Source organism: Salvelinus fontinalis, chromosome 3 (genome assembly GCF_029448725.1).
Source record: "Salvelinus fontinalis isolate EN_2023a chromosome 3, ASM2944872v1, whole genome shotgun sequence".
NCBI classification, from domain to species: domain Eukaryota; kingdom Metazoa; phylum Chordata; class Actinopteri; order Salmoniformes; family Salmonidae; genus Salvelinus; species Salvelinus fontinalis.
In genome coordinates, this window is record NC_074667.1 from 31527029 (window position 1) to 31542002 (window position 14974).

At 45.6% G+C, this 14974-nt stretch overlaps 2 protein-coding genes across 3 annotated transcripts; one reads left to right on the forward strand and one right to left on the reverse strand.

The window, feature by feature from the left end:
- Positions 1-1523: 1523 nt before the first annotated feature.
- Positions 1524-9611, forward strand: LOC129843770 (double-stranded RNA-binding protein Staufen homolog 1-like). Of its 2 annotated transcripts, none has more exons than XM_055912369.1 (16): positions 1524-1731; positions 2673-2993; positions 3086-3207; positions 3519-3669; positions 3905-4061; positions 4142-4316; positions 4996-5088; positions 5250-5468; positions 5798-5941; positions 6215-6361; positions 6536-6614; positions 6905-7062; positions 7573-7740; positions 7854-7976; positions 8214-8308; positions 8501-9611. In XM_055912369.1, the coding sequence occupies exons 2-16, from the start codon at positions 2798-2800 to the stop codon at positions 8595-8597; spliced, it is 2124 nt and encodes a 707-aa protein (XP_055768344.1). In that variant the 5' UTR covers positions 1524-1731; positions 2673-2797; the 3' UTR covers positions 8598-9611. The 2 variants fall into 2 exon arrangements, with proteins under 2 accessions (XP_055768344.1, XP_055768345.1); XM_055912370.1 differs by having other exon boundaries at positions 1525-1731; positions 3908-4061.
- An 847-nt stretch (positions 9612-10458) lies between these two features.
- On the reverse strand, positions 10459-14974 carry rdh20 (retinol dehydrogenase 20). The gene is given in 5 exon segments (XM_055912371.1): positions 10459-10615; positions 10681-10812; positions 11047-11213; positions 13011-13100; positions 14434-14974. Coding segments are annotated over 5 exon segments (924 nt in total). The 5' UTR covers positions 14854-14974; the 3' UTR covers positions 10459-10500.

Here is a 14974-nt window from a genome sequence, read left to right on the forward strand (position 1 = left end):
GTGGCAAGAAGGTTTGCGGTGTCTGTCAGCTTAGTGTCCAGAGCATGGAGGCGCTACCAGGAGACAGGCCAGTACATCAGGAGACATGGACGAGGCCGTAGGAGGGCAACAACCCAGCAGCAGGACCGCTACCTCCGCCTTTGTGCAAGGAGGAGCACTGCCAGAGCCCTGCAAAATGACCTCCAGCAGGCCACAAATGTGCATGTGTCTGCTCAAACGGTGAGAAACAGACTCCATGAGGGTGGTACGAGGGCCCGACGTCCACAGGTGGGGGTTGTGCTTATGTAACGGATGTGAAATGGCTAGCTAGTTAGCGGGTACGCGCTAGTAGCATTTCAATCAGTTACGTCATTTGCTCTGAGACTTAAGTAGTGTTGCCCCTTGCTTTGCAAGGGCCGTGGCTTTTGTGGAGCGATGGGTAACGACCGTGCTTCGTGGGTGACTGTTGTCGATGTGTGCAGAGGGTCCCTGGTTCGCGCCCGTGTCGGGGCGAGGGGACGGTTTAAAGTTATACTGTTACACTTACAGCCCAACACCGTGCAGGACGTTTGGCATTTGCCAGAGAACACCAAGACTGGCAAATTCGCCACTGGCGCCCTGTGCTCTTCACAGATGAAAGCAGGTTCACACTGAGCACATGAGCACATGTGACAGACGTGACAGAGTCTGGAGACGCCGTGGAGAACGTTCTGCTTTCTGCAACATCCTCCAGCATGACCGGTTTGGCGGTGGGTCAGTCATGGTGTGGGGTGGCATTTCTTTGGGGGCCGCACAGCCCTACATGTGCTCGGCAGAGGTAGCCTGACTGCCATTAGGTACCGAGATGAGATCCTCAGACCCCTTGTGAGACCATATGCTGGTGCGGTTGGCCCTGGGTTCCTCCTAATGCAAGACAATGCTAGACCTCATGTGGCTGGAGTGTGTCAGCAGTTCCTGCAAGAGGAAGGCATTGATGCTATGGACTGGCCCGCCCGTTCCCCAGACCTGAATCCAATTGAGCACATCTGGGACATCATGTCTCGCTCCATCCACCAACGCCACGTTGCACAACAGACTGTCCAGGAGTTGGCGGATGCTTTAGTCCAGGTCTGGGAGGAGATCCCTCAGGAGACCATCCGCCACCCCATCAGGAGCATGCCCAGGCGTTGTAGGGAGGTCATACAGGCACGTGGAGGCCACACACACTACTGAGCCTCATTTTGACTTGTTTTAAGGACATTACATCAAAGTTGGATCAGCCTGTAGTGTGGTTTTCCACTTTAATTTTGAGTGTGACTCCAAATCCAGACCTCCATGGGTTGATACATTTGATTTCCATTGATCATTTTTGTGTGATTTTGTTGTCAGCACATTCAACTATGTAAAGAAAAAAGTATTTAATAAGAATATTTCATTCATTCAGATCTAGGATGTGTTATTTTAGTGTTCCCTTTATTTTTTTGAGCAGTGTGTATTATATGATCATTCATTCATTCGTTAGCTACAAAGTAGCCCACTTTCCAAGCATACTTCCTCTTAGCTGAACGATGTCATTTCCCGGAAGAGACAGCTAAGATTGGGCCATTCTCTTTAGTGTTTGCCTTGTATGCCTTTCCCCCACCTCATCACTACCAACATTTTGATCCAAAATCACACGGGAAACCCTACACAATTGGAGCAAAAACAAACCAATACAACACTAAAGTAACGTATCCAATGAAGTAACCAAGAACTGGACAGAAAGATAACGAGGTGAGGTTTTATTAGATGCCTCTTGACTAGCTAACGTTAGCTAGTTTGCTTAGCTAGCGTCTCGAGCTACCTAACTCGACATCCATGATCCATCAATATCTGATGGAGTTCGATAAGCGAATTGCTTCAGATTTATGCCGGATTCATACCTTTTTATTGCACAATATATAGCTAATGAATGTTTTAGAAGAATATTTAAAATGCTAATACACATGACATGAGTGTGAAATGTGTTGACGTCGACCAGATAATTAGATTGTTAGCTAGCCAGATACTTTGGCTAGGCTAACTAGCTAGCTACCGCCGGTTCTTGACTTGACAAGCGTGCAAACAAACGGCACAACTGCAATAACTTGTCTAGCAAGACCGGATCAATCAATTACACTTGACAACGTTTTGCAGAAACAAAAATTACATTTAAAGTTAGTATTTAATATTCGTATATGAAATTAACATGAAGTAGTTCAGTTGGATAGCCAGACAGCTAGTTGGTTGGCTAGCAGAACACACCTTACAAAGATCCTCCAAACGACTTTCTCTTATAAACGTGTCCTCTCAGCAAGTTCTACTGTCTGCAGAGAATGATGATTGTCACAACAGCCAGATGTCTAAGTTACTAGTTAGCCATTATTGTATTGCAGGGAAACAGATTAAATAGCTACGGTTTATTGCAGTTATTGCGGCCCATTCATTTTAGTTTTATGATGCAAAATTACAGCACCCTTATGACCTTTTCATGTATGGTTGTTATTAGGTGTTACAAATGAAAGAATCTGTATTGTTGTTGCTTTCAGTGCTGGATCTACAAAGGCAGCTGAAGGCCAGTTGTGCAAGGCGCTGAATGTTTTTTGTTGTTGTGGTCATGCAAATGTGGCACCAAATTGTAGGGAACAAGCCACCCCTCTAAGTCTAAGTCATTGTCTTTATTATCCTATTTTCAGGTGGAGCTTTGCAGTCATTCACCTCAATTAAATAAATCTTAAGCGTCTATCGCTGAAGTACTGAGGAGTTCCCACCTCGACTTAACCTACCTACCGCCTGACTCCACCAAACCCAACTGGCCAGTATGTCCCAGTTCCAGTGTCCGGGTAACCTTATGTCGAGCCCTGCTGCCAGCCCCATGCAGCAGCTGTCTCAGCCCCAGCCAGGGTACAGTATCCCCTGTGCCTCGGGCCCCCTGCCCTCCGAGAGCGCCAGTCACCCGCTCCTGAGCTCAGCCCTGCCCTCGGGCTCAGCCACTCCATTCAGCCCCACCTCCACAGGTCTGTCGTTGTGCGTGCATTGTGTGTGCTCCAAAGCTTTCTTTCTGTGCCTCTCTCAATGGACTTATCTATTTTTGTTAATTTGTTTTTAGTATCTAACATGGCAAACCCTAAAGAGAAGACCCCCATGTGTCTGGTGAATGAGTTAGCCCGTTTCAATAAGATCCAGCCTGAGTATAAGCTGCTCTGTGAGGAAGGACCAGCTCATTCCAAGGTAACTCAACAACCCAACCACTGACACTCACTACCAAACATGGGTCATGTTCACTAGGGTACACTCACTGTAGCAAAGGGTTTTGCAACTGAAAACAAAAGCACATGTTTCTTGTTGGACATGTTTAACTTCAGATAGTACCTCATCATTTCTGGCCTTTTTCTGCCTACCGAACATGACCCTAGGAGATCAGTCATCACTGTGATTTTTAATGTCTACCTCCCTGCTCTTAAATACTTGTTCATTTCAATAACAGATATATATCCCTCTCTCTACTTCTATCTATTCTGTCTCTTTCCTTCCTCCCCCAGATCTTCTCAGTGCGGCTATCACTGGGGGATCAGCACTGGGGGGCAGAGGGGACCAGTATAAAGAAGGCCCAGCACTCTGCAGCTGCCACAGCCTTGGCCCAGACAACACTGCCCAAACCTAGCATGAGGAACAACCCCCGCAACAACACAGGCAAGAACCCAGCACGCCAGGCCCTGTGTGTGTGTGCTTATTTTTGAGAGGCTCTCAGGTCATCAGTTGCTGTATCATGAAAGTATCATGATTGGGGAAACATTGATAGTCAGTGGTGTTAAGTAGTCTACATTCAAAAGAGTTTGATCACCAGGTGTATTAAAGTTTTGGTCCCTATTGTTCTGTAATGTTTGTTTTCTGTTTTGTCTGTGTGTGTGTGTGTCCCCTACCACAGTAGATTGCATGACACACACGGTGGAGCTGAATGCCTTCTGTATGAAGCTAGGGGTGAAGCCTATGTACAAGCCCATAGACCCCTACCCTGGGATGAGACCATCCAACTTCAACTACAACATCAGGGCCCCGGGGCCTTACCAACGCTCCATGCAACAGTATGTCCACTCTGGGGTGGGGGGGTGTCATCTCAGTAAAAGCTATACCTGAGCGTATCCTGTCTTCTTTGTGTGGTCAGGTACTACTACCCGTTTCCCCCGGTGGGGCCGGTGTTGTACCACATGGAGCTGAACATCGGGGGCCAACAGTTCCACGGGAAGGGGCGTACGCGGCAGCTCGCCAAACACGACGCCGCTGCCAAGGCACTGAAGACTCTACAGAAAGAGCCCATACTGCTGCAGCAGCTGCCTGAGGTCAGAGCGGCCTGGGGTCAGAGCGGCCTGGGGTCAGAGCGGCCTGGGGTCAGAGCGGCCTGGGGTCAGAGCGGCCTGGGGTCAGAGCGGCCTGGGGTCAGAGCGGCCTGGGGTCAGAGCGGCCTGGGGTCAGAGCGGCCTGGGGTCAGAGCGGCCTGGGGTCAGAGCGGCCTGGGGTCAGAGCGGCCTGGGGTCAGAGCGGCCTGGGGTCAGAGCGGCCTGGGGTCAGAGCGGCCTGGGGTCAGAGCGGCCTGGGGTCAGAGCGGCCTGGGGTCAGAGCGGCCTGGGGTCAGAGCGGCCTGGGGTCAGAGCGGCCTGGGGTCAGAGCGGCCTGGGGTCAGCGCTAGGGTTGGAATATTCTGGTAACTTTTCCAAAATTCCAGGGTTTTTCCAGAAATCCTGGTTGGAAGATTCCCATTTCTATTATTCCTTCCTTGCTTATTCCCTTCTGATTCCGTGAATCCTCCAACAGGAATCCTGGAAAAAGTTGGGTGGAACTTTGGGAAAATATATAGTAGTTTACCCACAAGGCAACACCTGCTACATGGATCACTACACCTGTCTGCTTCACAACGTGAAGGAAGGGCACATGTGACTCAATACTGCCACACAAAGCAACTCAGCTGTAACATACACAACTGTCAGACAGAATGTTTTGACACAACTTTGTTGATTTCAGACGAATGGAGAAGACACAGAGAACTTCAATAAATCAGAAATCAGCCAGGTGTTTGAGATCGCACTGAAGAGGAACATGCCTGTCAACTTTGAGGTAGTTAAGCCAATGCAGGACTATAGCCTAACAGTCATTTAGATTGATCAAGTCCAGTTTGAACAAATCATTTGTCCTCTCAATGACCTACCTTTCCATTGATACGCCTATTTCTAATTTGTTTTGTCTTTCTCTAACCTCGTTCCTCCTCCGACCCACAGGTTCTGAAGGAGGCAGGTCCGCCTCACATGAAGAGCTTCATGGTGTGTGTGGCGGTGGGCGAGTTCTGTGGTGAGGGCGAGGGCAAGAGTAAGAAGATCGCTAAGAAGCTGGCAGCTACAGCCGTGCTGGAGGAACTGAGGAGACTGCCCCAGCTGTCCCCCAGCGTGGAGAAGATTCAGCCAGCACGCATTAAGAAGAAAACCAAGTCCATCATTAAGGTGAACGGACCAGGGGGATGAGGTCAGGGAGTGTAGAGAGCAGTAGAGCATCTTTGTTATCCCAGATGGGAAATTTGCTAGCTAACAGTGCGTAAAGGGTACTGTACATCATAAAAAAAATAACAAGTGCTTCTAAGATATAATTTTTTAAAGGGAAGGGCAACAGGAGGGAAAGGAGGGGTGATGAGGAAAGCTTTTGTAGAGTTGGAAAATTGTTTCTAAGGAATCTTTGTTCTTGTGTGTAATGCGCAATATCGCATCTTTCTCGCGCTCTCTTTTTCTCCTGCCTTCTCTTCCACCACCCCGCGCCCCCCCCCCCCCCCCTCCAGCTGCAGACCAGTCCAGAGTATGGGCAGGGAATGAACCCCATCAGCAGACTGGCTCAGATCCAGCAGGCTAAGAAAGAGAAGGAGCCAGAGTACAGCATGATGACGGAGAGGGGGCTGCCCAGACGCAGGGAGTTCGTCATGCAGGTAAAAACAGGAGGCTCAAATAGCCTAGCCTGCTCTTGACCAAATCAACCCCACAGTGCCTATTCTCTAGGCCTAGGGCACTTGTGGAGGTCCGAGGGGATTGGACAGGTGTGAACAAATATGGCAAACATGACACCCATCCTATCAGAGGGCAATTTGGCTCCATATTGCGTATGTCTATCTAGGCTAGTTCCCACAGATCTCTATAAGTGTCTATGGTCGGTTTGGGGGCCACACTTTTTTTCCCATTCTGACCTGTTTTGTGGTCATCAGGTGACTGTGTGTGGCCATTGTGCGGAGGGTATGGGCCCCAGTAAGAAGGTAGCGAAGAGGAATGCAGCAGAGAAGATGCTTGAGCTTCTAGGTTTCAAAGTGCCTCCACCTCAGCCCCACAAACCTGCGCTCAAAACAGACGAAAAGGTACAGTATGTCCAAGAGCCACCGGAGGCATACCAGCCAGGCAACTGGTTTAGTTAGACCCTACTCATGTGCTCATCTAGCCAGCAATACACAGCAGAGGTAGTTTGTGTTGACTTGAATGATCGTTGAGCAGCCAACTGACGTGTGCTTTTTCTGTTGATCATGTAATCCAAGGTCCCGCAGAAGAAAAATGGAGATGGGAGGAAAGTGACCTTCTTTGAGCCGGGCTCTGTAGAAGAGAGCCAGTCACTGGGTGAGTTGTTCAGGGGCAGGGTTGGAACTACACATGCTTTGATATGTACTCGGAGTTATGTAGTAGACTTTGCTTTTGGATTTTATATTAAGAGATTTGACTTACTTGACTTAAACCCTTTTGTCTCTATGGAGCATAGGTCATTCACAATCTTACTCCAACGGGCTTGGTGTTGTGCGGGATGACAGATTTAGGATTTTCTTTAAATCAGGGAGCTTTTACACGTGTGTTCCATTCTCCTTCCCAGTGTTTTACATGTGTCTTTCTCTCTGGCGCCCCCTATCTCTCAGGCTCCAAGGCAGAGAACTACCGCCAGCCCTACCTCAGCCACCAGCAGCTCCCAGCAGGCATCCTGCCCATGGTGGCAGAGGTGGCCCAGGCTATAGGGGCCAGCCCCAGCCTAGGGCACCAGAACAAGGGCTACGGCCCCCGGACCAACCCTGCCAAGGTGTGTATGTCAGTGTCTAGTGTGCGTTTTAGTTCTTGACGTTATCCTTGGTGATGATATTTTTGCTCGGTTTCCTTTGTATATTTATTTTTAGTCCTTTGATGTTCTGTTTTATGTAAATGTATTTGTATAAAGATAAGCAGTATGCAAATAAACATTATTATTGTTAAAAGCTGTAACTTTTTGGGCGACCTGACCAAATTCACATATAAATTAGTTATAGATCTGTCATTCTTATTGACAGCAAGTGTAAGAAGCAATAGATATGTTCTATGTTCCCTTTTTCTATACTTCCTGTTAAGTTTAGTTTTTGTGTCTTACTTTTGGCTTCAAACAGCTGAAAATACAATGTTTTTGGTTATTTAAAAGATATTTCACAGCAGTTAGGATGGTACAATGATTCTCTACACTTGCTTATTTTGAAAGTAGTAGGCATACTATTAGAATTTTAGCAAGCAGGAAATGGAGAGATCTCTGCATATTGCACCTTTTTAATGTTATTATATTAAGGTCACCCTGACGGCCATGATCGCCAACGAGCTGCTGTACACTGGTACCTCCCTGACCGCCGATACCATCCTGAAGAGTCAGAACAGTATGGCTCATCTAGTACCTCACGGACCCATGACCAGACCCTCCGAACAGCTCAGCTACCTAGCCAACGTACAAGGTCTACAGGTAAACAGACGCAGAGGCGCACAAGCATGTGCGGACAAACACACACAGACACACACATTTTTATTTATGTATTTTGGAGTGTTAGTATTAAAAACCATTTTTTTTCTTTGCAGGTGGATTACAAAGACTTCCCCAAAAACAACAAGAATGAATTTGTATCGCTGATCAACTGCTCCTCCCAGCCGCCTCTTATCAGCCATGGCATTGGCAAGGACGTGGAGTCCTGTCACGACATGGTGAGACACACATATTCAACCACACTGAAGGTGCTTTGATGGTTAGACCAGAATCTTGTCCATTAGGGCACACCGTAGCTAAACATTTTCATATATTGGACATGTTCAGAATATACTTCTCTTTTTCACTTGTACCCTCTGAACACGACCCGGATGCTTTAAATCAGACACATACTGGCACAAGCACTAGGGAAATGATGATATAGGCTATATCAAATGTTCCAACCCCATCCACAGGCGGCCTTGAGTATCCTAAAGTTACTGTCAGAGCTGGACCAGCAGCAGCACCAGCAGCAGACCAATGACAGGACAGGGAGCGGACCAACCTCTGGGTAAGACCACGCGTCTGAATGGGTCAGATGTGAACCAGTACGAGAACACTTACGGTTGAATAATACATTTTTTTCATAGGGTTGTAAAACTGGAAACTTTAAAAGCTTATCAGAAATCCTTGTTTCCCTCCAACTGGAGAATTTGGTCTGTATGACTTGGTAATGCTGATCTGGCTTGTGTTGCTTCTGTAGGTGTGGCAAACAGGACATGGGTGGCAGCGACTCTCTCCTCATCAAACAGGCTAACTCAAGCACCTTGGGACAACAGACTCTGGATGGCACTGTGTAGACAGACACACACCATTGGTTGTTTGCAAGAAGCACTAAAAGAAAACTCTGACACTGTGTTGTGATAGGCTGTTTTAGGATTCTACAGGAAGCTCAGGGCAACTGTAGGCTCTAAAGCATCACTAGTGTTCATGTTATATTAAATGTTCTGAAATGTTCACAGTTAAACAAGATTAATAGAAGAAATTGTTTTAGTTTCATTTCCTCCTCCTTAATGTTGTTTAATTGTACACGTTTTTTTTTTTTTTTTTTGCTGCTTAATAGAAAAGTGTAGCTGCATCATATCCGATATAATGGCAGTCCGCTCTGTTGAGATGGAATGGAATGGGATAATGTTAACTGTGAAAAGCTTTGTTTTTGAGTAGAAGCGTTTTCTCTCTTTTTTTCCCTTTTCTGTTAACAACTTTCTTTCTCTCATTTTTAAATATTTTATTGTTCTTTAACCCAGGGCCTGGAATTCTTGGCGGGTTGTTCACAAACATGGCTTCAAACGTTTTTTTGAAATATTTTCAGCGTTTACTTTAGTCTGACTGGCGTGCCAGATGGACTGGTTTGCAGTTTTGCCACTATTCCATTGGTTCCATTGTGCCAGGCAAGCTCAATCAATCGCAGCTAAAGTATTTGAAATGATTTCAAATGGCTTTTGAACCCAGGTCTACTGTAGTTGTTGCAATAGTGTTTACTTGTGAAGTATGTTACCCCATAGAAGGATAGGATGCAGCTAGCAAACCACTGTTGATTTTCCTAGAGTGCTTTATAACAACCACCACAAGTGAACAGTGTTTATTTACATTACCATGTAGGACTGGGAAGGTTTTGAGACTAATTGTAGCGTTTGTGTGTGTGATGTCTATCCCCACTGAAAGATGGCGGGGCAATATAAGTCTGTGTTGCTCCCCCCCCCCCCCCTTCATCTCTCCCCCTCCCTCGGTGTCAAACCACCTCTCTGCTCCCCATGGAATGTAAGTAGAACTTGTGTGCTGTAACGCACAAAATAAAACCATCAGTTTATATATTTTTTTTGTTCATCTCTTGTTCCAAGAGAAAATGGTATGAGGATAGAGGAAGGTAAATACGTTTTTTTTTTTTTTTACTCTCTCGACAGAAGTATGTTTCTGGCAAAGCATGTCTAGCCCTATAGGGGTTAGACATGCTTTGATATCAGTGACGGAAACACAAACCCAGTCACTCAGTGTTTTTACTCAACGTAATCAGTTCTGTGGCAGCAGGATGGTGGGTAAGCCAAACAAACGGCTGACACATTATTATTATTATTATTATTATTGACCTGTCAAACACATGGTACAACCACCCTGTCCTGCAAGACTTCATTGCTGGCCAATGACCATTACTTCCATTCCATCACATGCAATCAGAGGACCACCAATCACAGGTGTCACACATATAACCTTTTCACACTATTGTGCAGACTTGAGACATACTGTGCTGCCTCAGATATTTTCTTTTCACATTGTCCTCTCCAGCACAGCTAGGGTTGCTTAAAGCGAGCTGAACAGGACCGATGGTGCCAGCCTGCTTTTAAACCAGTCGAGGGGAATGGGTGATTGGTTGGCGATGCCCGTAAACCACCTGGGAATAACTGAGTGTGTTACAAAAGCAGACTGACCTTATGTTGGGCCATAGTCACAGTCATACAGTTAGTGTTGGTAGAATAGTTTGGGAGAAGAAAGTGTGGCCATTTTATTTCCCCATTACATCATTTTTATCCCATTAAATATTTGTCTATCCACTCAAGGTTTGTTCCGGGGACACAGTTTAAGCTTCTTCCTGGAATAAAAATCATGCTCAATGGAGAATTTTAGTCCAGGACTAGGCTTAATATGTGTCTGTGAAACTGGCCCTTAGATTTCGTTTGTAGAGACTGAATTGACAGGGAGAGTTAGTTAGCTGCAATCAGGGTAGGTCAGGTTGTACTTCTTGCTCTTTATGAAGGGGTACATGCATTTGTCTGACCCCATGAACCGATAGGTCACCACGTTGGACTCCCACGGCAACAGTCTGCAGGAAGAGGAAGTGTGCAGTTACACAGGTCAAAGGTAAAACCTGTCAGTATCATGCCAGGGTGTCCTGTACAAGCACTACGTTTGATGTGAAGTTGGATGCAGTCCAGGGACTGGTCGATTAGGATGGCGTTCATGGCCTGCTCCACACAGTACTCCGGCTCCAGCGGTGCCAGGAACAGTGCTACCTCATCCCTGAGGGATGCAGCAGAGAGCAAAGAGCTTTACAGCATCACATTGTTAGAAGTACAACTACAACATTCTGAAACATGCTTGTGTAAGCCTATGTTCAGTGTCAAATGATGAACCACTGTGTACTATTGTATGAAGTAGGCTTACACCTGCAATGTCAGTCTGATTAACCCAGAACAAAGTTGCCCTTAGTCCCTCTTTAGTGCTGCCCTTTCTCCAGCCCATAGTTTCTCTCACCGGATCTTGCACCCGTCAAACATGCCCGTGTCGACAATATAGGGACACACAAGAGTGGTCTTGACTCCATCAAATTCCTCAGTCAGCAACTCGTGGGCCAGGGACTCGTGGAAACCCACCGCCGCAAACTTACTGGCGCAATAATCATGGTACAAACAGAAACACCACTGAGACGTCAGGGCCCATATTCATTAAGTCTCAGAGTAAGAGTGCTGATCTAGGATCAGGTCCATCCTGTCCATGTAATCTTACTCAGTATGATCTAAAAGGTTGCATATCAGGGACTCGTACTCTGAGATGCTTTGTGAATATGGGTCCAGAACACATTTAGAACATCACAGTAACACATACTGTACATACAGTAGGCTACATTACAGAGGCTAAGATACTTTACCATAGACTACCCTTTTACCTACAGTATGTCTCTACACAGTACTAACTGTAGTAATACCGTTCTTGGTTAACTTCTTATGGCTGGGTGGCAGTATTGAGTAGCTCGGATGAAAAGGTGCCCAGAGTAAACTGCCTGCTACTCAGGCTCAGAGGCTAAGATATGCATATTATTAGTAGATTTGGATAGAAAACACTGATGTTTCTAAAACTGTTTGAATGATGTCTGTGAGTATAACAGAACTCATATGGCAGGCAAAAACCTGAGAAAAAATCCAACCAGGAAGTGGGAAATCTGAGGTTTTTAGGTTTGCCTATCCAATATACAGTGGGATATTGGTCATATTCCACTTCCTAAGGCTTCCACTAGATGTCAACAGTCTTTAGAACCTTGTTTGATGCTTCTACTGTGAGGAATGAGGGAAGGAGAGCTCTTTGAGTCAGGTGTCTGGTATGAGCTGAACATGCGCGCTCACGTGAGAGCGACCTGCTTTCCATTGCATTTCTGAAGACAAAGGAATTCTCCGGTTGAAACATTATGTTAAAAACATCCTAAAGATTGATTCTAATCATTTAACATGTTTCTACGAACTGTAATGGAATTGTTTGACTTTTCGTCTGACCTGTGCATCATGAATTTGGATTACTGGACTGAACGTGCGAACAAAATGAAGGTATTTGGACATAAATGGTGGACTATATCAAACAAAACAAACATTTATTGTGGAACTGGGATTCCTGGGAGTGCATTCTGATGAAGACCATCAAAGGTAAGTGAATATTTATAATGCTATTTCTGACTTCTGTTGACTCCAAAACATGGTGGATATCTTTATGGCTGATTTCGGCTCTGAGGGCTGTACTCAGATTATAGCATGGTGTGCTTTTTCTGTAAAGTTTTTTTAAAATCTGACACAGCGGTTGCATTAAGGAGAAGTTTAGATAAAGTTCCATGTTTAATACTTGTATCTTTTATCAATGTTTATTATGAGTATTTCTGTAAATTGATGTGGCTCTCTGCAAAATCACTGGATGTTTTGGAGGTAAAACATTACTGAACATAATGCGCCAATGTAAACTAAGATTTTTGGATATAAATATGAACTTTACCGAACAAAACATACATGTATTGTGTAACATGAAGTCCCATGAGTGTCATCTGATGAAGATCATCAAAGGTTAGTGATTAAATTTATCTCTATTTCTGCTTTTTGTGACTCCTCTCTTTGGCTGGAAAAATGGCAGGGTTTTTCTGTGACTAGGTGCAAACCTAACATAATCGTTTGTGCTTTCGTCGTAAAGTCTTTTTGAAATCGGACACTGTGGTTGGATTAACAACAAGTTTATCTTTAAAATGGTGTAAAATACTTGTATGTCTGAGGAATTTTTTATTATGATATTTCTGTTGTTTTGAATTTGGCGCCCTGCACTTTCACTGGCTGTTGTCATATCGATCCCGTTAATGGGATCTCAGCCGTAAGAAGTTAAATAATATTTACGGTAATAAACAGCAACAAGACAGTCATAGACATCAGTAATATTCACTCTTAGGTGGTGTGTCCTCCCTGGTTCACCTCCACACAGGCAGTGCTGAAGAGACCCGGGACGCTGGCGACGTGTCCATGGTTCTGCTCTTTCATCTGGGGAATGAAGGCCTTTGTCATCTGTGAGACACACACAGATAGGCAGGTCCACACGCACGCACAGACATGTACACACGTGTACGCACGGACAAACACGCAGGCACACACAGGCACGCACGGACACACAGAGAGGCAGACACACACGCAGGCACGAACATACACAACCAGATGCACAAACACACACACACACACAAAAAGACTGCTATTCGATGAACACAATTACTGACTATCAGGAGTCGCAATAATGAGATTAATATCAAAATAGTCCATGAACATTTTCGAATGAGCAAAATGAGGCAGTATTATTGTACTGCAGTCCTGATGGGAGTTCTGCCTCACTAAGCTTCTTAAAAAAGTTGCTTAATGTGAAGCAGGCTTACTGTTCCCCACTGTAAGAGGATCAGGGAGGGAATCCCCTAGCCCTTTAATTGGCTGTGTGTGTGTGTCACTTTAATAGGGTCACTGTATGGGATGTTGTCGCTCAGCTAAGGGGATAAGAACTTATTAAAGTTGTACATTTCACACGTGTCATGTGACGCATTAAGAACAATAAACTGCACTGTATACGTTCGACTATAGCTGAGGTATAGGGAGGGATAAAACTGACGCACACAGGGATAAAACGGCTTGGAATTTCTATTTCGCAATGCAAAGATTTAAGAGTAAACCTAAACCCTTCATATTTTACGAGTTATAGTCTGATAGTCTGTTTTCACATACCAGTAGGTTTGTCTTCTTCATGTTACCCATATAGCCCTTGTAACACTATGGCTGCATTTACACAAGCAGGCCAATTCTGATATTTTTCCCAATTATTGGCAAAATATCTGAAATATCTGATTGGTCAAAAGACCAATTAGTGGAAAAATATTAGAATTGGGCTGCCTGTGTGAACGCAGCCTGTAGGATCCTGCAGAAACAGTTGTACATAAAACCTATTACTATTCATATTACTTCACATTGCATATCAAACGGGAGCCTGTATATTTATAGATTATAATAATCCGTCTGATTATCATCAATGACAATAAATCATGGAAACCTCAAGCCCACATCCTAAAGCCTGACTGATAACAGAACTCTATGGTACTATATGGACAGAATTTAACTGTCATCATCCCTACAGTGTATCACAGTGTGATTAGTCTCTTGTGACAGACTGTTAACATATACAGTATGTCAAACTGAGTAGCTGGCCAGCACACACCAGATTTGGTTCTGGGTTCTGAGATTACAGTTGGATGATAGCCGCATGCCACCCTCTTCCTCCACCATCTGATAAGAGTCCCCTTTCCCCGTTCTATAAAGTGTTATCTGGACCACAGAGTAACAACAGTAGCAGCAGCAGTCTTACCCAGAAGAAGGCGTGACAGTTGACCTTCATGGTCCTCTCCACCAGCTCATCCGGACAGTCCATCAGCCGTACCCCGGCAACCACCCCGGCGTTGTTCACTAGCATGGTGACATTACGGCCCAGGTCCGTCCGCACCTCGTCCGCCGTGTGGTACACCTCCACCCGGTTGGTCACGTCCACCCTGTAGGGCTACGCCTTGCCCCCCGCCTCCCTCACTAACCTGGCAGTCTCCTCGTTGTTGTTAGCATTGACGTCCCATAGCACCACCTCTGCCCCGTGTTTGGTGAACTCCAGGGCGAAGAGACGTCCCAAGGCGCCCCCTGACCCTGTGATGAGGACAAGCTCAGCCGTCGATGGGCTTGGTGAGCGGCTGGAAGGAAGGAAGGAGATCACATCCAGGAGCATCATCTGGAGGTCCATCAGAAAGATGATCTTCTCTGGTGGTCCTGGGGGTTTGATGTCCTGACTGTACAGAGTGTGTGTTATGTTCAAGTATGAAAGCAGCTAGCTAAGGTCTGTTGTGCTCAGATGCAAGGACTTT